General features: G+C 42.1%; 1 protein-coding gene across 1 annotated transcript in view; it reads right to left on the reverse strand.

The window, feature by feature from the left end:
* The window catches only part of FREM1 (FRAS1 related extracellular matrix 1), a 244,676-nt gene that overhangs the window by 82,555 nt on the left and 134,677 nt on the right, over window positions 1–27,444 (reverse strand). The window contains 5 exon segments of the mRNA XM_040417167.1: window positions 7,028–7,169; window positions 8,722–8,866; window positions 20,640–20,865; window positions 26,138–26,334; window positions 26,999–27,184. Coding sequence (XP_040273101.1) covers window positions 7,028–7,169; window positions 8,722–8,866; window positions 20,640–20,865; window positions 26,138–26,334; window positions 26,999–27,184 — 896 coding nt within the window.

Genomic DNA, 27,444 nt, shown 5'->3' on the forward strand with positions numbered 1-27,444 from the left:
GTGTAAAGTGTGTGCATCCAAAAAATATCTGTGACATCCAGTATACTTTTTCCGTAGATGGTGTCCGCTGCGGACAGTGACATTAGCTGCGCCACATCTCCAGTGTACAGTGTGCGCATCCAAAAAATATCTGTGACATCCAGTGTACTTTTTCTGTAGACGGTGTCCGCTGCGGACAGTAATATTAGCTGCGCTACATCTCCTGTGTAAAGTGTGCGCATCCCAAAAATATCTGTGACATACAGTGTACTTTTTCAATAGACGGTGTCTGCTTCTGACAGTGACATTACCAGCGCCACATCTGCAGTGTAATGTGTACGCTGAATTTTTTTCTGTGACATACAGTGTACTTTTTCAATAGAAGAAGTCCGCTTCTGACAGTAACATAACTAGTGCCATATCTGCAGTGTAACGTGTGCGCTGAAAGAATTTATCTGCGACATACAGTGTACTTTTTTTGTAGACGCTGCGGACAGTGAGATTACTGGTGGTACCTCTCCTGTATAGCGTTTCCTCATACCAATTACCTGTGACATTCCTTGTAATTTTTTATTAGCCGCTGGTGACAGCATTGACATTATCTGCGGGATATCTCTTGTGTGACGTTTCCACATTCTAAATACTTTTTTAAATTTGTTTGCGCATACACTTCCAAATCCTACGCTACTGTACGTGTGACAGACTTTCAAGCATATATAACATTTAATATGAAGAAGGTGAGCAGTAACGAACGGGGCAGTGGCTGTGATGCTGATGGTGCACGCAGAGGCCGTGGCCCTGGGCACGGTGAAACTGTGCCTGCTGCCAGAACACAAGAAAAACAATCATCCACGATACCTAGCTTCATGTCCCAGTTTGCAGGGCGGCGCAGGACACCACTCTTGAAGTCAGACCATGCGACCAGGTGGTCGGTTGGATTGCAGCAGATAATGCCAGTCTCTCTCCCACCAAGTCCAGTCTCAGTACCCAGAGTCTGCTCAACACAATCCTCACCCTGATCCTCCTTCCTCCCACCATAGAGAGTCTGGGCAAACAAGTGATCCCACACTCGGATATTCCGAGGAGCTCGTTTCAGCGCCATTCCTTGACTTGGCCCTCTCGCCAAGCACGCTTGAAGAGGGACAGATCTTGTTCCCTAATTCCCAAACTCTTGAGCATAGACAGTCACAAGAAGATGACGGTGGGAAATGACAATTGCTGTTTAATGAGGTGGATGATGATGAGACACAGTTTCCAATAAGTCAACCGCAATTACTGTCTCAAGTGGTAGATGAAGAGGATGAGACACAGTTGTCAATCACTGAGGTTGTGGTTAGGTAAACATGTCAGGAGGATGAGCAGAGTGAGGAAGTGGAAGAGGAGGTGGTGGACAATGAAGTCACTGACCCAACCTGGGAAGGTGGAAAGCCGAGCGAGGATAGCAGTATAGAGGGGGAGGGATCTGCAGCACCACAAAAGGCTGGAAGAGGCAGTGGGGTGGCAAAAGAGAGAAGGCGGGTCACACCAAACAGGCCCGCAACTGTTCCACGGTGCACCCCCTTGCGGAAATCTCCCTTGCCAAGGGGTAGGTGTTCCGCAGTATGGCGCTTTTTTGGAGGAAAGTGCGGACGACAAAAGAATAGTAGTTTGCAACCTGTGCCATACCAAAATAAGCCGGGGCATGAACACTAGCAAACTTACCACCACTAGCATGATCCGCCACATGGCATCCAAGCACCGTAATAAGTGGGACGAACGCCTGGGTCCACAATCTGTGTGTGCGGGTCACACCACTGCCTCCTCTTCCCCTGTGTTACGTGCTGGCCAATCCCCTCTCAAAGGCTCAGGCCCAGATGCCTCCTGCCCTGCTCCTGGACATTCGCAAGCACCATCAGCAACCACATCCACTTCCGTGTCCCACCGCAGCGTACAAATGTCCTTATCTCAGGCATTTGAACGCAAACGCAAATACCCAGCCACCCACTCACAGGCCATAGCACTGAATGCGCAACTTTCCAAATTACTGGCCCTGGAAATGTTGCCATTTAGGCTTGTGGACACTGAGGCTTTCCGCAGCCTGATGTCGGCGGCCGTCCCGCGTTACGCAGTCCCCAGTCGCCACTATTTTCCAAGGTGTGCCGTGCCCGCCTTACACCAACATGTGTCCCGTAACATCACACGTGCCCTGACCAATGCAGTTACTGGGAAGGTCCACAACCACGGACACATGGACAAGTGCATTCGGCCAGGGACGCTACATTTCCTTGACGGCACACTGGCACACTGGAGGCCGGGAGTGAGTCGTACCCTGGGATGGCACAGGTGCTACTAACGCCAAGGATTGTGGTCCCTACGTCGATCAGGGTTTCTGCCAGCACCTACGTTAGTGGTTCCAACCCCCACTTCTCCACCTCCTCCTCAACTTCCACCTCTGAATTATCCACGTCCAGCACCAGTCAGCCATCAGTCGGTAGCTGGAAGCAGTGTAGCACTGCAGTGGGGAAGCGGACACAGGATGTACTGAAGCTGATATGCTTAGGAGACAAACAGCACACCGCCGCAGAGCTTTGGCAGGGGGTAAGAGACCAGACTGAGCTGTAACTCTCGCCACTCAACCTAGAACCAGGCATGGTTGTGTCTGATAATGGCAGTAACTTGGTAGCGGCTTTGGAGCTCGGCATCACACATCCCATGCCTAGCCCAAGTCTTAAACTTAGTGGTTCAGCGGTTTCACAAAACCTACCCCAATTTGCCTGAGCTACTGGTGAAGGTGTGCCGCATGTGTGCACATTTCCGCAATTCATCAACAGCTTTAGCCGGTCTGTCAACGCTGCTGGAACTCTACGTTCCACATGTTGGCCAGGCTTTGTGAGCAGCAGAGGGCAGTAGTGGAATACTAGCTGCAACATGGTCATCGCCTTTCCAGTCAGCTTCTGCTCTTCACAAGTGACGAGTGGGCATTGATGCCTGACCTCTGAGGTTTTACGCAACTTTGAGGAATCAACACAGATGGTGAGCGGCGATAACGCTATTATCAGCGTAACCATCCCACTTCTGTGTCTACTCAAACGCTCACAATTAAGGCAGATGCTTTGCATGTGGGAAGATGGTGGAAAATGCGGGAAGACATTTACACAGGGTGATAGCTAGTTTGTATTCTCAGCGCAAATTTGATGATGAAGAGGAGGAGAGGGTGGAGGGGGAGCAGGAGACGGTTGCCTACGCTACAGAGGGTAGTACCCATGGAAGTTTAATTCCATCTGTTCTGCGTGGGTGGCAGAAGAGGAGGAAGAGGATGAGGAGATTGAGAGATCATCCTCCGATGACGACAGCAAAGTCTTGCCTGTTGGTACTCTGGCACACATGTCTGACTTCATGTTTAGCAACCCGCGCATTATACACACTTTAGACAACATGTATTACTGGTTGTTCACCCTTGTTGACTCCCGCTACAAAGAGAACTTCTCATCTCTCATTCTCTTGGTTCAGAGGACGAGCAAAACGGTGCAATACCAGAAGGTCCTTGTTGAAAAATTGCTCAAAAATTTCCATCTGACAACGCTGGCGGCAGAGTCCATAGTTCCTTGGGGCAACCAATGAGGGGAGGCAAGGGGGAACATGCAGCAGTTCCAACAGAGGCAGGGTAAACACTCTCCAACACTCTCCAAAAGCCTGGGACAATTTCATGACACCACGCCAGCACACTGCACCCTGCTGGCGGCTCCTACTGTCACAAGGAGGGAAACATTTTGGAAGATGGTGAAGGAGTACATAGCAGATTCTGTCAGCATCCTAAAGATCCCTCAGTGCCCTTACAACTACTGGGTGTCCAAGCTGGTCACGTGGCACGAACCGGCGCTCTACTCCTTGAAGGTGCTGGCCTTGCCCTGGCACCAGCGTTTTGTCTGAGCGGGTATTTAGTGCTGACTAGTGGCATTATAACAGAAAAGCATATCCGCCTGTCAACTGAAAATGCTGACAGGTTGAACAAGGCCTGGATTGACCATGACTTCTCGACTCCACCAGAAGAAAGCTGATGAACAAAAAATAACTTTAAATGTATTGTTTATAATCTACTAAATACATTGTATTCCCATGCACCCCTTCCACCACAAACAAGAGTATATGGTTGAATCATCCTTTTCTCATCCTCCTCCTCCACTTCCATCATATCAACATGCTTATTCGTCGCATATATGCCCTCGCATATAATGTTTTACAAGGTGAGCTCACCTGCAGGCCCTCGCATATAATTTTTTAGAGGGTCGGCTCACCAGCAGGCCCTCACCTACAATCTTTTGCAGGGTCAGCTAACCCACAGGCCCTCGCATATAATTTTTCATAGGGTCAGCTCACCTGCAGCCCCTCTCATAATTTTTTACAGGGTCAGTTCACCAGCAGGCCATCACCTGCAATCTTTTAGAGGGTCAGCTCACCTGCAGGCCCTCGCATATAATTTGTTAGAGGGTCAGCTCATCTGCAGGCCCCTGCATATAATTTTTTATAGGGTCAGCTCACCTGCAGGTCCTTGCATATAATATTTTATAGGGTCAGCTCACCAGCAGGCCCGCACCTAAATCTCTTACAGGGTCAGCCTCACCTGCAGGCCCTCGCATATAATTTTTTACAGGGTCAGCTCACCTGCAGGTCCTTGCATATAATATTTTATAGGGTCAGCTCACCAGCAGGCCCGCACCTAAAATCTTTTACAGGATCAGCTTACCTGCAGGCCCTCGCATATAATTTTATAGAGGGTCAGCTCACCTGCAGGCCCTCACCTACAATCTTTTACAGGGTCAGCTCACCAGCAGGCCCTCACCTACAATCTTTTACAGGGTCAGCTCACCTGCAGACCCTCGCATATAATTTTTTGGAGGCTCAGCTCACCTGCAGGCCCTCGCATATAATTTTTTAGAGGGTCAGCTCACCAGCAGGCCATCAATCATAATTTTTCAAGGGTGTATGATGCCCTCCTTTTTGTGTAATATAGGGTGTAATGGAGTGCCAGTTCCTTGTAATTTTTGGAAGCCCTTTTACTTAGTGCATAGTCTTTATGAGTGTAGGAGTCCACTACCTGAACCAATTGTACCCACAATATGAATCAGGGCTCCATTATGTGAAAATACAGGTTGTATCGGAGTGCCTTTTCCTTGTAATTTTTGGCAAGCACTTGCATTTTATATACAAGTAAATATACAAGAAAGAATGTTTACTAACAATTTTTCTCTAAAATCGATTTTATCTTCGGTTTGTGCGTAATTAGTGTCAGTCTGTAAAAGTGGCGTACTACTCAGACAACATCGTTCCCAGCAGCAACCTGGGAGATGTACTTGAAGGAATCTGTCATCACATACAGTACAGACCAAAAGTTTGGACACACCTTCTCATCAAAGAGTTTTCTTTATTTTCATGACTATGAAGGCATCAAAACTATGAATTAACACATGTGGAATTATATACATAACAAACAAGTGTGAAACAACTGAAAATATGTCATATTCTAGGTTCTTCAAAGTAGCCACCTTTTGCTTTGATTACTGCTTTTCACACTCTTGGCATTCTCTTGATAAGCTTCAAGAGGTAGTCCCCTGAAATGGTCTTCCAACAGTCTTGAAGGAGTTCCCAGAGATGCTTAGCACTTGTTGGCCCTTTTGCCTTCACTCTGCGGTCCAGCTCACCCGAACCATCTCGATTGGGTTCAGGTCCGGTGACTGTGGAGGCCAGGTCATCTGGCGCAGCACCCCATCACTCTCCTTCATGGTCAAATAGCCCTTACTTTCAAAGTTTTCCCAATTTTTTGGCTGACTGACTGACCTTCATTACTTAAAGTAATGATGGCCACTCCCTTTTCTTTAATTAGCTGCCTTTTTTCTTGCCATAATACAAATTCTAAACAGTCTATTCAGTAGGACTATCAGCTGTGTATCCACCTGACTTCTCCTCAACGCAACTGATGGTCCCAACCCCATTTATAAGGCAAGAAATCCCACTTATTAAACCTGACAGGGCACACCTGTGAAGTGAAAACCATTTCAGGGGACCACCTCTTGAAGCTCATCAAGAGAATGCCAAGAGTGTGCAAAGCAGTAATCAAAGCAAAAGGTGGCTACTTTGAAGAACCTAGAATATGACATATTTTCAGTTGTTTCACACTTGTTTGTTATGTATATAATTCCACATGTGTTAATTCATAGTTTTGATGCCTTCAGTGTGAATCTACAATTTTCATAGTCATGAAAATAAAGAAAACTCTTTGAATGAGAAGGTGTGTCCAAACTTTTGGTCTGTACTGTATATAAAACATAAAATCCAATGGTCTTCAGTACCCCAACACCCTTAATTCACCATCTTTGTTACTTGAAATGGGGAGGACCCACGGGATGATACAGCAGCACGTTGTTTGCCGGTGGCAGATGCTGTTTACACAGCACAATCTGCTTTGGGCAAACAATGATTTTTATGTCTGCATGAATGATCTATTTTGTTCATCAGGTAATTGGCGGCACTTTTACACCAGATAATCGCTAACTATGAACACTCGTTAGCGGTTATCTGCGGGATTCTCGGCCAGTGTAAAGGACCCCTAAAGCTCTATATAGTTTTGAAACCCGATTTAGATGGAAGATCCATCAAGGATAAGAATAGCGAACTAGTACAATAACATACTATATATTTTTTGTATCTAAAAAAAACTCAACTGTAAAAATTTATAGTAAAACTGACAGCTTGTATATTAAAACAACAACTAGAAAATGATGCCATACATACTTTTTTTTATCTTCGAGAGCTGTAAGAGGATTGTTGTTTTTTTTACGGAGTCTCTATGTACATATGGCTTCTATGTAGCTGCTTGCACAAACAACACCAACAATCCCCCTACTGCAGATGTGATTTTAAGATCATTTTTTTTGGACAATATTTAAATAGCATGTACATAGTAAATGTTACCACTATATACAGTTATTTCAGTATTAGCCTTCACAACCCCTTTAAGAACTGACCATTTTTCTATTCCTGCTACAAGAAACATATTAGAAAAAGTATAAACCTTCATTTGAAGTTCTCCTTGGCCTGGAGTTTGGTCAATTATGTAGTAAATTTCTTCTCTGGGAGTGTCTTTATCTTCAGCTGACAGTACAGCACTTGAAATAATGTAATTTTCACCCAGGCTCAGCACTACTTCACAGTGCCTTCAGAAGAAAGTATTAACACATCGATTCAATTAAGATTGTTACAAGGAAGCTCCGTGCATTTGTACAACTTTTATCCCTTCATTGATAATATAATTATTGAAGACTGACATTATTTATTGTGTAGGTATTAAAGAGAAAATCAACCAAAAGGGTGATTAAGGCCTAAACCGGCTGCTGGCGGAGATCTAGCAGTATTTTTGTATAATGTAACATTGTACCATTTTACCATATGATACTTTGATTCAGTTTCCTCCCTCTTATACCACCTCCTGATTGTCTTGTCCTAATGAAATTGGGTATTTTCTAAGTACTAGTAATAGTACTCCTCTTGCAACAAAAAATAAATGGGTGCAGCACCCTCTGTGTACCGTATTTTTCACCCCATAACACGCATTTCCCCCCAGAGCGTGAGTGCTCTGTGATCTCACACTGTGCGAGGCCTTCACAGCACAGCCGACAGCAGGAGGAAGTGGATCGAGATGTAGGCGAGAAGTGGCGGCGCCCGGAGCAGGATAGGTAAGTAATTTTTTATTTTAAGTTTTCTGTGGTATGAGGGCTCATATAGGGGCTACTAAGAGGCATGGGGCCCGGGGGGCACATATGGTGGCTGCACATAGGCATGGGGGCTCATGTGGTGGCTGCACATAGGCATGGGGGCTCACATGGTGGCTGCACATTGGCATGGATGCTGCTAAGAGGCATGGGGGCACATACGGTGGCTACACATAGGCATGGGGGCTCATATGATGGCTGCTAAGAGATATGGGGGCTCATATAGTGCTGCTAAGAGGCATGGGGGCACATATGGGGCTGCTATAAGGCATGGGGGCTAAGAGGCATGGGGGCACATATGGGGACTGCTTATAGGCATGGGGGCTGCTAAAAGGCATGGGGGCTCATATGGGGGCTGCTAAGAGGAATGGGGGATCATATGGGGGCTGATAAGAGGCATGGGGGCTCATATGGGGGCTGATGACAGGCATGGGCGCTGATGAGAGGCAATGGGGGCTGATGAGAGGCAATGGGGCTCTTATCTGAAGTCTGATTGGGGGTCATTCACATTGGGGTCTGATCTGAGGGTCTTACTGGGGTCTTATTAACATTGGGGGTCTGATAGGGGCTGTGAGCTGAGGTATGATTAATATTGGGGTTTTGACTGCTGGTCTGACCTGAGGGCTAATGAAAAATATTTTTGTCTTATGGGCCGGTGCTTCTTATAGGGCGCAAAAATACGGTATGTAGATGGGATAGATCATTCCCATACAAAAGGCATAGATACTTGTAGGGAATAATCCACTTTGTGGCTTTAGGTGGCTGCATGATTTGGAATCTTGAAGATCTCCAGTACTCACATGATATGACCAGGGCTTGATTTATAGTTGGTGCTTTATAACATGCTATGTATTAAACTTTATTTTCTGGAGAATGACAGATGTCCAAGGAAAACTGGTATTAAAGTATTATATTCACAGTAGAAGACATATTCCATTTTCAGTGCTGCTGTAGACATGTTCCTAGCTTGTCTATATGGTATGTACATCACACTTACTTTGTAAGGACTGGTTTTTCATCATTAACCCCAATGATCGTAACAAAGATGGTTCTCTCCACTTCATGTTGTCCATCCGACAATCGGATTGTGAAGCTGTCAGCAAGGTTTTCAGAGTCATCATGCACATATGCTAGCTTCATACCTATCAGTGTAAAAATACATAAACAGGGCTATGAAAATGAGCTAATAAAAAGGCAAATAGTGGGGCACAGGAAATGGTTCATAATACACAAATACACACCCATCCCTCCACATTCATATTTCTCCTCTATGTATTATATTTCTAATGTTTTTATTATATATATATATATATATATATATATAGACAAGAAAGGAAGGTTGGGCAGCACAGCTGTATAACAGGTACAGGCGGAGTGCCAGCGGCTGTGGAGGCGATCCCCCTCCAAACCGGCCTATATATATATATATACACTCACCTAAAGAATTATTAGGAACACCATACTAATACGGTGTTGGACCCCCTTTTGCCTTCAGAACTGCCTTAATTCTACGTGGCATTGATTCAACAAGGTGCTGATAGCATTCTTTAGAAATGTTGGCCCATATTGATAGGATAGCATCTTGCAGTTGATGGAGATTTGAGGGATGCACATCCAGGGCACGAAGCTCCCGTTCCACCACATCCCAAAGATGCTCTATTGGGTTGAGATCTGGTGACTGTGGGGGCCATTTTAGTACAGTGAACTCATTGTCATGTTCAAGAAACCAATTTGAAATGATTCGAGCTTTGTGACATGGTGCATTATCCTGCTGGAAGTAGCCATCAGAGGATGGATACATGTTCTCATTCTGTTTACGCCAAATTCGGACTCTACCATTTGAATGTCTCAACAGAAATCGAGACTCATCAGACCAGGCAACATTTTTCCAGTCTTCAACAGTCCAATTTTGGTGAGCTCGTGCAAATTGTAGCCTCGTTTTCCTATTTGTAGTGGAGATGAGTGGTACCCGGTGGGGTCTTCTGCTGTTGTAGCCCATCCGCCTCAAGGTTGTGCATGTTGTGGCTTCACAAATGCTTTTCTGCATACCTCGGTTGTAACGAGTGGTTATTTCAGTCAACGTTGCTCTTCTATCAGCTTGAATCAGTCGGCCCATTCTCCTCTGACCTCTAGCATCCACAAGGCATTTTTGCCCACAGGACTGTCGCATACTGGATGTTTTTCCCTTTTCACACCATTCTTTGTAAACCCTAGAAATGGTTGTGCGTGAAAATCCCAGTAACTGAGCAGATTGTGAAATACTCAGACCGGCCCGTCTGGCACCAACAACCATGCCATGCTCAAAATTGCTTAAATCACCTTTCTTTCCCATTCTGACATTCAGTTTGAAATTCAGGAGATTGTCTTGACCAGGACCACACCCCTAAATGCATTGAAGCAACTGTCATGTGATTGGTTGACTAGATAATTGCATTAATGAGAAATAGAACAGGTGTTCCTAATAATTCTTTAGGTGAGTGTATATATATATATATATACAGTACAGACCAAAAGTTTGGACACACCTTCTCATTCAAAGAGTTTTCTTTATTTTCATGACTATGAAAATTGTAGAATCACACTGAAGGCATCAAAACTATGAATTAACACATGTGGAATTATATTCATAACAAACAAGTGTGAAACAACTGAAAATATGTCATATTCTAGGTTCTTCAAAGCAGCCCCCTTTTGCTTTGATTACTGCTTTGCATACTCTTGGCATTCTCTTGATGAGCTTCAAGAGGTAGTCCCCTGAAATGGTTTTCACTTCACAGGTATGCCCTGTCATGTTTAATAAGTGGGATTTCTTGCCTTATAAATGGGGATGGGACCATCAGTTGCGTTGAGGAGAAGTCAGGTGGATACACAGCTGATAGTCCTACTGAATAGACTGTTAGAATTTGTATTATGGCAAGAAAAAAGCAGCTAAGTAAAGAAAAACGAGTGGCCATCATTACTTTAAGAAATGAAGGTCAGTCAGTCAGCCGAAAAATTGGGAAAACTTTGAAAGTAAGGGCTATTTGACCATGAAGGAGAGTGATGGGGTGCTGCGCCAGATGACCTGGCCTCACAGTCACCGGACCTGAACCCAATCGAGACGGTTTGGGGTGAGCTGGACCGCAGAGTGAAGGCAAAAGGGCCAACAAGTGCTAAGCATCTCTGGGAACTCCTTCAAGATTGTTGGAAGACCATTTCAGGGGACTACCTCTTGAAGCTCATCAAGAGAATGCCAAGAGTGTGCAAAGCAGTAATCAAAGCAAAAGGTGGCTACTTTGAAGAACCTAGAATATGACATATTTTCAGTTGTTTCACACTTGTTTGTTATGTATATAATTCCACATGTGTTAATTCATAGTTTTGATGCCTTTATAGTCATGAAAATAAAGAAAACTCTTTGAATGAGAAGGTGTGTCCAAACTTTTGGTCTGTACTGTATATATATATATATATACACACTCACCTAAAGAATTATTAGGAACACCATACTAATACGGTGTTGGACCCCCTTTTTCCTTCAGAACTGCCTTAATTCTACGTGGCATTGATTCAACAAGGTGCTGATAGCATTCTTTAGAAATGTTGGCCCATATTGATAGGATAGCATCTTGCAGTTAATCGAGATTTGAGGGATGCACATCCAGGGCACGAAGCTCCCGTTCCACCACATCCCAAAGATGCTCTATTGGGTTGAGATCTGGTGACTGTGGGGGCCATTTTAGTACAGTGAACTCATTGTCATGTTCAAGAAACCAATTTGAAATGATTCGAGCTTTGTGACATGGTGCATTATCCTGCTGGAAGTAGCCATCAGAGGATGGATACATGTTCTCATTCTGTTTACGCCAAATTCGGACTCTACCATTTGAATGTCTCAACAGAAATCGAGACTCATCAGACCAAGCAACATTTTTCCAGTCTTCAACAGTCCAATTTTGGTGAGCTTGTGCAAATAGTAGCCTCTTTTTCCTATTTGTAGTGGAGATGAGTGGTACCCGGTGGGGTCTTCTGCTGTTGTAGCCCATCCGCCTCAAGGTTGTGCGTGTTGTGGCTTCACAAATGCTTTGCTGCATACCTCGGTTGTAACGAGTGGTTATTTCAGTAAACGTTGCTCTTCTATCAGCTTGAATCAGTCGGCCCATTCTCCTCTGACCTCTAGCATCCACAAGGCATTTTTGCCCACAGGACTGCCGCATACTGGATGTTTTTCCCTTTTCACACCATTCTTTGTAAACCCTAGAAATGGTTGTGCGTGAAAATCCTAGTAACTGAGCAGATTGTGAAATACTCAGACCGGCCCGTCTGGCACCAACAACCATGCCATGCTCAAAATTGCTTAAATCACCTTTCTTTCCTATTCTGACATTCAGTTTGGAGTTCAGGTGATTGTCTTGACCAGGGCGACCCCCCTAAATGCATTGAAGCAACTGCCATGTGATTGGTTGACTAGATAATTGCATTAATGAGAAATAGAACAGGTGTTCCTAATAATTCTTTAGGTGAGTGTATATATAGCACGTTTTGTGACTTTTGGTGACCTGCGCTTTGCCACTCTACTTTCAGAAGTGGAGTGAGAAGATTGTCATGTTTTACCAGTAGATCACTTTTAAGTCCATGCCAGGCATCTCCCCAGGTGTACTTTCACTGAGATAGGCACAACATTACATGTGCCAAATAAAATAAAAAAAATGTGTCTTTCACAAACTGCGATATGTAGAGCTAGATGGCCGGCTCTTTAGTGTATTATAAAAATATAAACATTTCCATAAATGTACACTGACTTGTGTGAACATTAATGCATATATTATCAGTAAAACACCTAAACTGTAGAACAATGCCATGCAAGTGAATGTTTTTTTTTAACAGAGAAACAAAAGAGAAAGTTCTAAGCAGAAATACTGCTATCTATCATCTATCTAATATCTGTCTGTGTCTCAGTCTGGTTCACTGTGACACTGTGTTGCCGTGTAAGTCTACTTTCACACGAGCGTTCGGGTGTCCGCTCGTGCGCTCCGTTTGAAGGGGCTCACGAGCGGCCCCGAACGCATCCGTCTGGCCCTAATGCATTCTCAGTGGAGGCGGATCCACTGAGAATGCATCCGCCTGCCAGCGCTCACCCTCCGCTCCGCTCAGTGAGCGGACACCTGAACGCTGCTTGCAGCGTTCGGGTGTCCGCCTGGCCGTGCGGAGGCGAGCGGATCCGTCCAGACTTATAATGGAAGTCAATGGGGACGAATCCGCTTGAAGATGACACCATATGGCTCAATCTTCAAGCGGATCCGTTCCCCATTGACTTTCAATGTAAAGTCTGAACGGATCCGCTCAGGCTACTTTCTGACTTTGAATTTTCTAAGTAATAATGCAGACGGATCCGTTCTGAACGGATGCAAACGTCTGCATTATCGGAGCGGATCCGTCTGATGAAACATCAGACGGATCCGCTCCGAACGCTAGTGTGAAAGTAGCCTAAGGCTGGCTGCCTGCGCTCCTGCATACTGAAGTTTCCCCTGAATGATGGATGGGTTCTCCTCACCTCAGAACATCACTGTCTATCTATCTATTGTGTCCTTTTATTCACCCATGCATTTGCAATGTTTCACCCTGAGATTTTTTTAAATATATTATCTATATATATAAATCTATCTATCTATCTATCTATCTATCTATCTATCTATCTATCTAAAAAGCAAATGATGAGGCAGCACTCCGGTATCAGTAAAGGGTGTTAGACCCGTTTATTTCCCCAGTTGTGATGTTTCAGCCCAGATTAATGAGGCCTTTGTCAAGCAGTAAAATACTTAAATACCCATTATGTGATTAGAATACATGATTGCATAATTAATAACCAATAAACATAATTATGTGTATGTACATTCATAAAGTTAATTCCATGATTCAAAAATTACATTGCAGTGTCTCATATTGAATAACTCATAAAACGCCATATAGTGCAGATAAGATGAATAAAAAAATAAGATAGGTAAAGTGCCCACTGCATAAATGGTTAATAACCTCACCTGTGTGTAGGGCAATTATTACAAGTCAAAAACAGCAACAGCTGTATTGTACAAAGTGATCAAAAACACCTACTACATCATTGGTGGTTCCAGTGGAAAGGATGGCGTCCCCAGCTGTGCTATGCACATGTCAGAGCGATCCTGACGCGTCAGACCGCGCTCACCAGGACGTGCATCACGTGACTCCGGAACGTCAACATGCTTATCATGTGAGCGTTCCAAGAGGTATCATGGCAATGTCCAGGGGAGGAGGGAGAGACGCTTTATTAGACATGATATTCAAATAACATATATTGCATATAAAAGCTGTTATGCAAAGAAAAACAAGGCACAAGAATTTTGAATAGAGATGTGAAAGTTGAATTCCATATAAAAAAAAAAAGATCATTATACTGTATATTGAGGGTTCAAAGAAAGATAAAGAGGGAGGTGCTGACAACTAGAGATGAGCGAATTGAAGCTGACGAAGTGGAATTCGATCCGAATTTCAGGAAAAATTAGATTCACAACGAATGGGAATTTCCTCGCGCTTCGTGGTAACGAATCGCAATTTTCCTAAAATGCTACACGTGTGAGGACTGAGGACATGGGGCAAGGGACTCTGGAAAGGTGGGATCGCCCAGATTGACATGACTGCATGTAGCCAATAAGCAGCCAGCCCTGTGATGTCATAGCCCTCTAAATACGTCAGCCATCTTACAGTCAGACATTTTCCAGCATTCAGAGTGCAGGAACAGACGTGTGAAGGCGCTAGGGACAGCAAGTGGAAAAATGATTGTGGAAAAAAAAGACAGAAAAAACTATTTATAAGTGCAGGGAAAGGATAGGGAGGAATCATTTCACAGAATCTTAGTGCAGGAAGAGATGTCAGAAGGAACGATTATTTGGGGATCCAAATAGTCATTAGACAGCTCTGTCATTCCAGTTTTTGTTATTGGGCTGCAAGTGTTATGTTGAAAAGCCTTTAGTGGCTTATATCTTAGTATCCTATTCAATACGACAAGAAAAATATATACGCATTTCACTTCTGTCATAGGTCCACTCTGTGGACTTCTCATGCTGTTTTCACCCTCCCCACTTCATGACTGGTCAACTATTTTGGCTTTCGACCTGGCTGACATCATCATTTATTTGACAGAAGGAAGGAAAAATGAGACGCACAACGGATCCTGTCTGTATAGCAGCTAAAAGGCCTGTATGGTCCCATCAGAATTGGCTTATGATTTGGTAGCCAAAAGCAGGAGTGGGTAGAAAACACAGAAGAGATGCAAATATTCCATTTACGTGTCATCTCTGTTTTAGATCCACTCCGTTTTTTTTTGCCTTTAGCAATACAGATGGATTATTGAGCAAATGCTGACCGAGTAAAGGGCTCTACTTGTATAAGAGTTTAAAGGGTTTCTGTCACCCCCGCAAAACTCATTTTTTTTTTTTGGATAGTTAGATTCCTCATAGTGCGATATAGGAGAATATAATGCTCTTACTTACTTTCATGCGGCCGATTCTTTATAAAACGAACTTTTATAATATGTAAATGAGGGCTCTACCAGCAAGTAGGGCGTCTACTTGCTGGTAGCTGCTGCAGAAATCCGCCCCCTCGCCGTGTTGATTGACAGGGCCAGCCGTGATGTCCTCCTCCGGCCGGCCCTGTCAGTAATTCAAAAATCGCGCGCCTCGCGTCATTCGGCGCAGGCGCTCTGAGATGAGGAGGCTCGTCTCCTCAGCACTCCCTCAGTGCGCCTGCGCCGATGACATCTTCTCTTTCGGTGATGTCATCGGCGCAGGCGCACTGAGGGAGTGCTGAGGATACGAGCCTCCTCATCTCAGAGCGCCTGCGCCGAATGACGCGAGGCGCGCAATTTTTGAATTACTGACAGGGCCAGCCGGAGGAGGAGATCACGGCTGGCCCTGTCAATCAACACGGCGAGGGGGCGGATTGCTGCTGCGGCTACCAGCAAGTAGACGCCCTACTTGCTGGTAGAGCCCTCATTTACATATTATAAAAGTTTGTTTTATAAAGAATCGGCCGCATGAAAGTAAGTAAGAGCATTATATTCTCCTATATCGCACTATGAGGAATCTAACTATCCCAAAAAAAAAATATGAGTTTTGCGGGGTGACAGAAACCCTTTAATAGAACAGGTTCTGTAGAATCAGCTGACGACGGTGTAAAAGGAGTGTGCTTCTTCTTGACGCTAACATCTACCGGTAAGGCTGAGTTGATACTTGAGATATTTGGTCAGTTTTGGCCCCATGATTGCCCAAATAAGTGAAGTATGCAGAACGACGCCTATCATCTGAATGTCATACGGACTCACAGTATTATTTCACTACCAAAGCAGACTCCCTGTGCATGTTACTGCAAGGCACAGTGTTCTACACCACTATAAAGGCTCCCAGCAGCCAGGAAATAGCCGTTTTTTAAAGTAATTCGCTGCGAAAATATTCGGATTGAATCACATTTTTCCTGAAAAATTTGGCAAACCGGTGAATTACATTTTTGAAAAATTCACTCATCTGTACTGAGAACTATCAATGGCCAAGCTCCTCTCACTTAGGTTGTATCAATAAGGATGTAGGAATTGGGTGGAGTGGCTAGCCAGTATCAGTGGCAAAGTCACCCACATCTATTTTGGTCCCATGAGGGAGGGGCACAGGCTCATGTCCCCTCACACGGGGCCAAATTCCTCATCCCAACACAACCATAATATAATAGGTTCTAACTCCCCCAGTCAGGGTGACGCTATGACAAAGAACCCATCATCCAGAGATGGCACTGTCTTACTGTCCAACCACTGGGACAGACTAGTTCTAGCTGGAAATAGACTTACACTGTTTATTTCGTAGTATCAAACTTAAAGCTTGGTTTTCTGAACAATGCCATGTTAAAGAAGATGGAAAAGTCACACTTAATACAGGATCTGAACTCACTCTTAAACAGATGAACTTACATCTTAAGAGTGATTTCACGCCACATGTTAACTCACCAGCACTGGATACATTTATTAAAGCTGCCACTCTTGACATTGAAAGTCTCAAATAGAAATCTATTGACACATCTCTGAGACATCTGAATATGTCCACTGCTGATCTTGACACGATCACTGAACTGTGTAGCAATAATAAACTAACCATTAAGCCAGCTGATAAGGGTGGTGCTGTGGTTGTAATGGATACATCTTGATACATTACAGAAATTGAGCGACAGTTGAGTGATGTTAAATGTCTACAAATGTCTACCACACGATCCAAAATTTGATATCACCAAATTAATTAAACAAAAATTGGATGCCGGTAAATTGGGTGGGATCATAGATGCAGACCTCTACACATTTTTATTGATCACACACCCTAGAACACCTTTGTTATATATCTTACTTAAGATACATAAGTCACTTGGTAATCCACCAGGACGCACTATTGTTTCTGGTAGAGGATCAATTTTTTCCAATATTGTCATTTTTTTAGACAAACTCTTGCGAGACTATGCAGTCAAGACTAGATCCTATATTAGGGACACAGGAGATTTTTTAGACAAAATTGTGAATCTTACATTACCTCCACACTGTATATTAGCCTCTTTTGATGTCACGAGTTTATACACCTCAATAGACCACAATAGGGGCATTGCAGCAGTACAGAGATGTCTGGATACTGGCCATTATACTGAAGAAGGTGAACAGTTTATCATTGATTTACTCAATTTACTTTTGCGGCATAACTATTTTGCATTCATGGACCACTTTTATTTGCAGTTGCGTGGGACCACCATGGGGTCTAACAAGGCACCCACATATGCAAATATATTTATGGCAGCCATTGAAGAGGAGTACATCTATGTGTCCCACCACTTCGACCAGGTTTTGGGGTGGTGGCGATACATAGACGAAATCTTCTTGATTTGGACTGGCGATGAATCTATTTTGCACAGTTTTCATCACTATCTGAATCAGATAGATTCTGACATTGATTTTACATTGACATCATCAACTGAACACTTTCAATTTCTGGACACAACAGTATATGTCGTAGGTGATCATTTGAGTACTGACTTATATACTAAACCTACAGATTGCAACAATTTATTGAGATATGAAAGTTGCCATCAGATTCAACGGTTAATGCTTTAGTTTCAACGGTTAATGCGTCAGTTTTTGAGAATTAAGCGCATTGTGCAGGATGACATCTGCCATTTCCTAACCTGTGCTAGTATATATGTGATCTATCTTCGTCAGTGCCCTTGAAACCTACTCTATGTTGGGGAGACTACTTGGGAGCTGAAGACAAGAATAAATCAACATAGATACACAATACGTAAAAAAAAATTAAAAATCTACCAGTTCCTAAACACTTTGTTGAGTTTGGACATAAGCAGAAGGACCTCAAATTTAGAATTTTGGATCATGTTCCACCCTTAAAAAGAGGTGGGGATAGGGAGCTGATACTCAAGCAAAAAGAGCTCCAATGGATTTACCGGCTACAAACCCTTCGACCCAAGGGTCTCAATACAGAATTCAAATGGTGTCTCTTTGGTTAGAATTATTTGGTACGCCATGGTTTGTTGTGGTAGAACCTCTTCATTGAAATATGCTGTAGGATATTATGAATTATGTTATTTTTTTATTTTATTGATGTGTTTCGTAGTAAATATTTACACTATCTTTTCTTTTTTTCTATTTAAAAACATATTACATTTGTGTCATCATCACTGCTACATCTTGTTGGTTCCATTTTGGGATTCACACTTATGATCTACATCTATGATCTACTTGTTCTGCCTTCTATGGACCACAATTGGAACACCTTCAGGTATCTGTTTTAGGGTACTTTCACACTTGCGTCGTTTGATTCCGGCAGGCAGTTCAGTTGCCTGAAATGCATGCCTGATCAGGAGAATTGTATTCAAACACATGTCATTTGCAGACTGATCAGGATCCTGATCAGTCTGACAAATGCATTGCAATACTGGATCCGGTATTTATTTTTCACATTTTTAAAGGTCCAGAACCGTTTTACCGGAATACTTGATACCGGATCTGGCATTAATACATTTCAATGGAAATGAATGCCTGATCCGGCATTCAGGCAAGTGTTCCGGAATTTTAGCCTGAGAAAATACCGCAGCATGCTGCAGTATTTTCTCTGTCCAAAAAACGTACAGCGACTGAACTGAAGACATCCTGATGCATACTGAACAGATTGCTCTCTATTCAGAATGCATTAGGATAAAACTGATCAGTTTTTTGCCGGTATTGTGCCCCTAGGACAGAACTCAATTCTGGAAAAGTTTAACGCAAGTGTGAAAGTACCCTTACATTAATGTTCTTTTGTACTTCTCTGGATGATGGGTTCTTTGTCATAGCGTCACCCTGACCGGGGGAGCTAGAACCTATTATATTATGGTTGTGTTGGGATGATGAATTTGGCCCCGTGTGAGGGGACATGAACATTTCCCCCCCCCCCTCATGAGACCATAATAGGTGTGGGTGACTTTGCCACGGATACTGGCCAGCCATTCCACTCAATCTCTACATCCTTATTGATACAACCTAGGTGGGACGAGCTAGCTTTTATATGCAATAGATTTTATTTGAATATCATGTCCTATAAAGCTGTTTCCTATTTTGGCCATTATAGTATTTACATTTATATGTGTGTCAGAGTCATGTGATAATGCCGGCCAGGTGACCGCCCGCGTCTCTCCCTCCTACCCTGGACATTGCCATGATACCTCTTGGAACGCTCACGTGATAAGCATGTTGACGTTCCGGAGTCACGTGATGCACGTCCTGGTGAGCGCGGTCTGACGCGTCAGGATCGCTCTGACATGTGCATAGAACACGCCATCCTTTCCACTGGAACCACCAATGATGTAGTAGGTGTTTTTGATCACTTTGTACAATACAGCTGTTGCTGTTTTTGACTTGTAATAATTGGACTACACGCAGGTGAGGTTATTAACCATTTATGCAGTGGGTACTTTACCTATCTTATTTTTTTATTCATCTTATCTGCACTATATGGCGTTTTATGAGTTATTCAATATGAGACACTGCAATCATGTAATTTTTGAATCATGGAATTACCTTTATGAATGTACATACACATAATTATGTTTATTGGTTATAATTATGCAATCATGTATTCTAATCACATAATGGGTATTTAAGTATTTTACTGCTTGACGAAGGCCTCATTGAGCTGGGCTGAAATGTTGCGACTGGGGAAATAAAAGGGTCTAACATCTTTTACTGATACCGGAGTGCTGCCTCATCATTTGCTTTTTGGATAATGTCTATGGATTGTTGCCTAAAATCCAGAAGGGATTTCACCCATTTTCACTACTGACTGTGCTGCTGTTTCTTTTTGTCTATCTATCTATCTATCTATCTATCTATCTATCTATCTATCTATCTATCTATCTGTCTATCTATCTATCTCATATCTATCTAGTAATTTAGAAAGATGAGGCAGCGCTCCAAATTATGGTCTATCTATCTCAGATCTATCTATCTATATAAAGCAAAAATCTGGCAGCACTACATCCAACTTAAACAAAAAAGGGTGCACGCCCGAAGGGACTAGACTATTTTCCAATACACAAAGTAGGAAAAAGGCAGCACTCCAAAATCAGTAAAAATTTAAGAAAATGCTTTTATTCACCCATGTTGATATCCGACGTTTTGGCTCAACACTAGAGCCTTTCTCAAGCTATCTATCTCAGATCTATCTATCTATCTATCTATCTATCTATCTATCTATCTATCTATCTCAGATCTATCTATCTATCTATCTATCTATCTATCTCAGATCTATCTATCTGTCTCAGAGCTATCTATCTATCTATCTATCTATCTATCTATCTATCTCATATTTATCTATCTATCTATCATCATACCATTTCTGAGTTGTTCCATTTCGAAGTCATAAACCATAGGAACGGTGCTATTTTTGCCGCTTTTAGAAAGTAGTTGTCTAATTTGGTCTACTCCAAAACCTTCTTCAATAAGTAACCCATGATGAGGATGTACTGTAACAGTAAATGATAAGTAATTCTGGGGGACATCCATGTCTGACACATTAATTACTGAAGGATCAAGTTCTCTCATTTGGCCTTCCTCCACCTAAAGTGTACAAAGAAGGAAATAAACTTGAATGAGCCTCGTATACACAAACCACAATACAAATAACCTTTTATTAAACTCAAATACAGGACTAGATTTATCAAAACTGGTGTAAAGTACAACTGGCCTCATCATAGCAACCAATCAGATTCCATGTTTCATTTTCCAAAGGAGCTGACAAAAATGAAAGGTGGAATCTGATTGGTTGCTATGGGCAACTAGGTCAGTTCTACTTTACACCAGTTTTGATAAATCTAATGCACAATGTCTGTTGCACATCATTAACTTGTATTAGGGTTGTATTTGCCAGGCTATACCTGTACATGGTAGCTGAAACATTAGCATGTACAGGTGCAACCTGGCAAATACAATAGAGGTCTGACAATGTATGCAGATGCCACTGCTAGACTGGATCATATACAGGCACCCCTATTATCAAGTGCTCAGTTTTTATAATTATATGGAGGGTATGGTTGTAAAAAAAACATATGGTATATAATTGAAACCACAGAGGACATAAAAGTCAAGTATTGTACACAGTGCAAGCATGACAAGATCATCACAGATTGCTACGCAATGGGCTACAACCATTGTATGTACAAATTTGATATTAGATTGCAAAAAAGGCAACACTATTCAGGTACATGAGAAATTAGTTTGTTATATAACATTATATATATATATATATATATATATATATATATATATATACACACACACACACACACAGAGAAAAAACAAACAATAATATTTTAATGTGAAGATATTCTTCCCTAGCCACTAAGAACTCCAGACAAATCCCATCATCAAGCCATGGTGGACACTGGCTGCGGAAGGCCTTCACATGCTATAAACAGATGCCATACACATGACACTCTCATACTGGGCACATACCACACACCTGCTGCTTATGCCTGACACATGCTGCATATCCACAAAACACATCCCGATGTTTATAAGCTATGCTTTGTCTGCCATAACAGAAACTACCCCCAGCAAGGACTAGCTTCTACTATAACCCTATTATGACAGAGAGGGATCCCCTCCCTTTGGTGGTCTATGTGCAGCTGTAGCAGCTGTACAGGGACCTATAGAGGAGGGGAATCCACTGTGCAGTATTCTTCCCCAATGTCAAACAATAAGGTCTAAGTGAGAGATTTCCCATCTAATATACCTGTTTTTTGGCATTAAAAAGTCACAAAATCCAGTTTTGTGACTTCTCAAACACCACGATGACTAGTTGATCTAGTTGCAACCAGCATTTTTACGCCACCCTCACCAGTTTCCGAAAACAATAGGTAGCGAGGACACGATGTGGGTGACGCATCAGCCCAGCACATTTATCATCATTTATGCCAGAAACTGGCATAAATGATGACTGAAATCTATGCCAGCTATGAGTTAGATTTCAGCCTGGCACACTGACTTTATGGCAAGGCCTGCTCCTCCTCCAGTGGCTCCAGGGATCTGCTAGCTCTTCTTTTCCTACCATTAGAAATCAGAATATTCTGTCTGCTTTAAGACATTCTGCACATTAACAGGATTAGATTAAAATTCCTTTACAATACAGGGCAGGCAACTCAACAGGGGGAATATATCATTCTTCTACACCAGTTTCTGTGGCATAGTCAAGCCACACATTTTTGAATTGTTGCTATTCTTCACCACCCTTGCCAAATAAAATGAGTGGGGAAAAAGGGGATAGACTCCAGGTGGGACCTTCACAGCCCAGCTCATTTAAAGAGGTATTCTAGTTTTAATTATTACAATTATTTAGAAAATAGGATGTCGAACAATTTTGCTCTATTTAAAATTTTGCTCGCAGACTTTTATTATATCCGTACATTTGCCTCTCCCTAAAAAAATGTTACAGTCCATTTTAGTCCTAAAAAATGCATCTGTAGGGGAGCTAGATAGGACTAAACATGGCATCAGTCATGTGAGCCATCATGTGACCCTCAAAAGTATCATGTGACCTGGCTTTCAGTTAACTGCCCAGGTATCTAACAGATGAATAGTAGTGTGCTGAGCAGCAGAACATATACAACATATACATACGTCCCAACCGTCCCAGATCCGGCGGGACAGTCCCGGATTTCAGTGGCTGTCCCTCAGTCCAGGTACAGGAGATGTATGTCCCGCTCTCTGGCAGCTGTCCCTGCTTCCATAGAAAGCAAAGACACTTGCCTGTACTGATGAAGCAGAGTGCCGTCCGTTAGCTCCCTGCTTCATCATTCCTCCTCCCTGCCATAACTCCACACTGCTGGTCTGTGCTGGGGTGGGGCCGGTCAGCAGCTCCGTGTATCCTGCTGATGCTGCTGGGGAACGAGGTGAGTATGTGGAGGTTTTTTTTTACTGCCTGTGATGGGTCACAATCCTGGGCATATTACTGTGAGGGGGTATATATTTGGGCATATTACTGTGAGGAGGCACAACTGGGCATATTACTGTAAAGGGGGCACATAACTGGGCATATTACTGTGAGTGAGCACAACTAGGCATATTACTGTGAGGGGCACATAACTGGGTATATTACTGTGAGAAGGCACAATCCTAGGCATTTTACTGTGTGGGGGCATTAAGGGGTATGGGTGGGATTAGGTGTTTAGTTATGAGATCTGCATAGAAATGGAATAAATTCATAAAAGTTCAACTTATTTGCATGTATGCATTGATATTAAACAACACTGAATTTAGTAAGGTTTTTCACATTGAGCTATAGTAAGAGGTTCTAATGTCAAAGAGAAAACAAAAACAACAGAATCTAACCATTCCCTTCCATTACTATGATACGCCTACAGTAAATTATAACTGTAAGCAGCTGCTTAAGACCGGGTTTCCACTGGGAGGTCATGATGCTGTGGCCGCAACTCCACCTTCCTGTGGCAGCCAATAGTTGCATGAATGTGGGTGTTAACGGAGATAAGGCGGGTGAGTTGTTGCCACTGCATTTCAGCCATCCCATGGTAACCAAGACTAAGAGACCAAATAATTAGTAAAATGGAAGACAAAGGGTTAGAATAGACAGCCTGGCTGCCAAATGCAAGCAAAACCCTACCCACATGTAGTGGTCCAGGGCTACACGATTTTGAAGTTTAACTGCAAAATCATGTGTGTACCATCTGTTCTTACCCTAAAGGCAAAAGAGCAATCCAAATGACTACATGACAAGGTCATTAAAATGTACCAGTCAGGAGATGAATACAAATACATTTCCAAGTCACAGTTAAATCACCCAAAACACATAATTCTGGCTGTAGACTAGAGAAGCTTGTATTCTTCTCTACTCTACAGCAGGCTCTGTAAGGTTTGTGAAGGTAAATTCTATCCAGCAATATAAACTAAAATCTAGAAGAAAAATTATTCACTATTGTCCAGGCCTCACACATAAAGCAAAAGCTACATAAGAAAAACTTAAAAATGTCAATGGTAATATCCTGGGTTGGCCAAACCCGAGACAATTCAATAGAGAATTTGTGATTGGGTTAAAAAAATAACTGTTACTGCCAAGAACCTTCGTCTGAGGTCCAGAGTATTATGGATCAGGCTTCCATTAAGATTATTTCTGTACTTTGCTCCATTCAGCTTTCCCTAAACTTGGACCAGTCTCCCTGTCCAAGCCTCTGAAAAATATCCCCACATAGTTTGGTGGGCCGCCCAGCTCTAGGAAGAGTTCTGGTTGTTCCAAACTTTTTATTTTATGGAGGCCACTATGCTCTTGGGAGCTTTCAGTGGGGCAGAATTTTTTTGTACCCTTTTCCAGATCTGTGCCTCCACACAATCCTGTCTATTATCTCTACAGGGACTTATTTTCTCCTCATGGCTTGGTTTTTGCTCTGATATGCATTGTCAGCAGTGGTACCTCAAGTACACAGTGGTGTGTCTTTCCATATCATGTCCAATTAACTGAATTTACCACAGGTGGACTCTAGTTAAGGTGTAGAAACATCTCAAAGATGATCCATAGAAATGGATCATCTTTGAGATGATCCATAGAAATGGGAGGCCCCCAGAGCTAAATTTCAAGTTTCATAGCAATAGGTCTTAAAATGCTAAATTTTAGTTTTTCCTCTTTTAATAAATTTGGGGTATTGGGTGCATATTAATAGGGGAAACATGATTTTTTATTTATTTTAGCACAAGGTCACAACATAATAAAATGTAAAAAAAAAAGTGAAAGAGTCTGAAGACTTTCTGAATGCACTGTATCTCCAAGGATCTGCTAAACAATGCCATTTATGGCGAAGGCATTCTAGAGATTGAGGTGGGCCTTGGGACCTAAGCCCCACCAATCAAAACTTCTGACATGTCTAAGCATCTCAGCAGTTTTGTAAGCTTTAATATGCATGTTTATAGTTGTATTATTTAAGACAAGGAGGATTATCAAGCAAGTATAAATTTGGTAGATAATATTTAAATTTTGACCAAGTAAATGAGTGGTGGACTCTTAAACACATAAGGCTTAAGGGGTTTTTCTCAATAAAGAAACCCAATTTAAAAAAGAGTGCTGCAGCAGTAGGCAAACTGTTTTATTTACTGTGACTTAACATGGCAAAATCAGCTCGGGTTTGCTGGGGCAGTAGTATTACATGGTGCCCATTCAAATGAATTGCTGCCCTTGTAATACAAAGAGTGCTCCAGTCCTCTCTAGAGCAAGAGTCACTTGTACAGAGTGACTCTCCATTCTGGTTTATATAGGGGGATCCTGACTGGGGCCCCCCTCTATGAATTCCATAGGGCATATGGACATGGGTTTTCTTCATGAGACAATCCCTTTAATGAAATGGCTATAGGCATCGACTTTTAATGGACATATCCTTCTTTAATGGTCAGTTTTGTCAGCAACAATACGACTGATGATAATAAGTAAGATAATATTCACATTTCACATGTATACATCTATAGTAACATGTGGATTGCATTTTATGTTTTTTTGTATTAGTTAAAGATCATTCTTTAACTTGTGTGTCATTACATTCTTCTACCAAGTGAAGTAAGTGTTGTACAGACAAGCAAAAACACATGATTATTTGTTTGGTTGTGTGCCATTCTTTCCAAGCATAGTTCAAAAAACAGACAACATGGGGGAAGAGAACAAACAGTATCCGCCTTTTGTCGTCAACCAGCCAAAATCCAAAATGAATAATCTTTAATGTAATCCAAAAATACTAATTGCTCCAATATGCTGTTAGGTAACATAATAGACAGTATTTTTCGGATAACATCTGACACATGAAAAAATTTCTATTAGATAACTGCCAAAACTCCTTACTGTGATATTTCTGGCCATAAATTCTGGAACTTCATCATTTGTTGGGTTGATTATGATGTAAAATGGCTTCTCCAGAGAGTGATGTTTCCCATCAGTGACATATAAAGTAAACTGATCTGCAGTTGGTTCAATCCGGTGATGTCTCGACTGGACATAGTTTATATTTTGTGATATGATGTCCTTCAATGTAAATGAATCTGGGTAGGAAAAAAAAGAAAGAATTGTAACGTATTGCAACATGAGCTATAATTACCAATTTTTACAGAAAATTCTTATTCTGTTGAGTTCATATTGCGCTACAACTGTTAGAAATGCAATAGAGATAGGGTATGGCCATGTATGACCACAGGCAAGCCAGTTATCTTCTCTACACCTTAAGGTCTATAAGCTAGACTGCAGGCTATGTCTGTCCTTGCTTTTTAATACCATCTGCTCTGTATACATACTTTTGCCATCAGAGCTACAAAAAATAAAAATCTAGCTTCCAACATTTCAGTTTTGACAGATATTTAGCATAATGTGCCATGATTAAAGAAGGTGACAGCATTTCTGGAAAGATAACAAAATTCCATTGTAGCTTTCTTAAATAATGCCACATGCTGTGTAAAGTCTATTCTGGGAACAATAAAATATGTAAAATCATGGTGATCATTTAAGAAGAGACTATGCATATTAAAGATGGACTTTTATTTGTTTAGTGAATGCTCCTTATCAGCCAAGAGCAGGGATGGGCAGCCTCCTTGTACTCTGGCTGTTGGGGCTAGATGTATCCTGGGGAATATAATTCAGCAGTATGAATCGGAAGGTTCCCTGTCCTGCTGTATGATTTATAATTCAATTAAATGTTCCATAATTACTCACCAATACTTATTCCCATGTTACTTTTCTCAAAACCTGGAGATGGGAGAATATTTTCAATGTAGCCATATCGAGGAGGAGAAACAAGTACAAATTTCAAATAATTGTTGTCTGTGTCAGGGTCACTGGCATGTAAGTGACTTACAGTAATTGTACATGATTTGCCTTCATTCACAGTAAATATGTCATCTATGAAGGAATATAAATAAAATTATTGCAAACAATGGCTGAAGTTAAACAACTGTTCTTGAAACATATTTGGGCATAGGTTTTCAGTTTTTGTGAATTGCAAATCTCATAGATCCATATTTTGTTCACAATAGATCATAGAACATATATCAAATGTTCAAAGTGAGACATTTTACAATTTCATGAAAAAATAACTCCTTTAAAACTTGATGGCAGCAATGTATCTCAAAAAAGTTGAGACGGGCCCATGTCTGCCATTG

This window comes from Bufo bufo, chromosome 2, assembly GCF_905171765.1.
Source record: "Bufo bufo chromosome 2, aBufBuf1.1, whole genome shotgun sequence".
Taxonomy (NCBI): domain Eukaryota; kingdom Metazoa; phylum Chordata; class Amphibia; order Anura; family Bufonidae; genus Bufo; species Bufo bufo.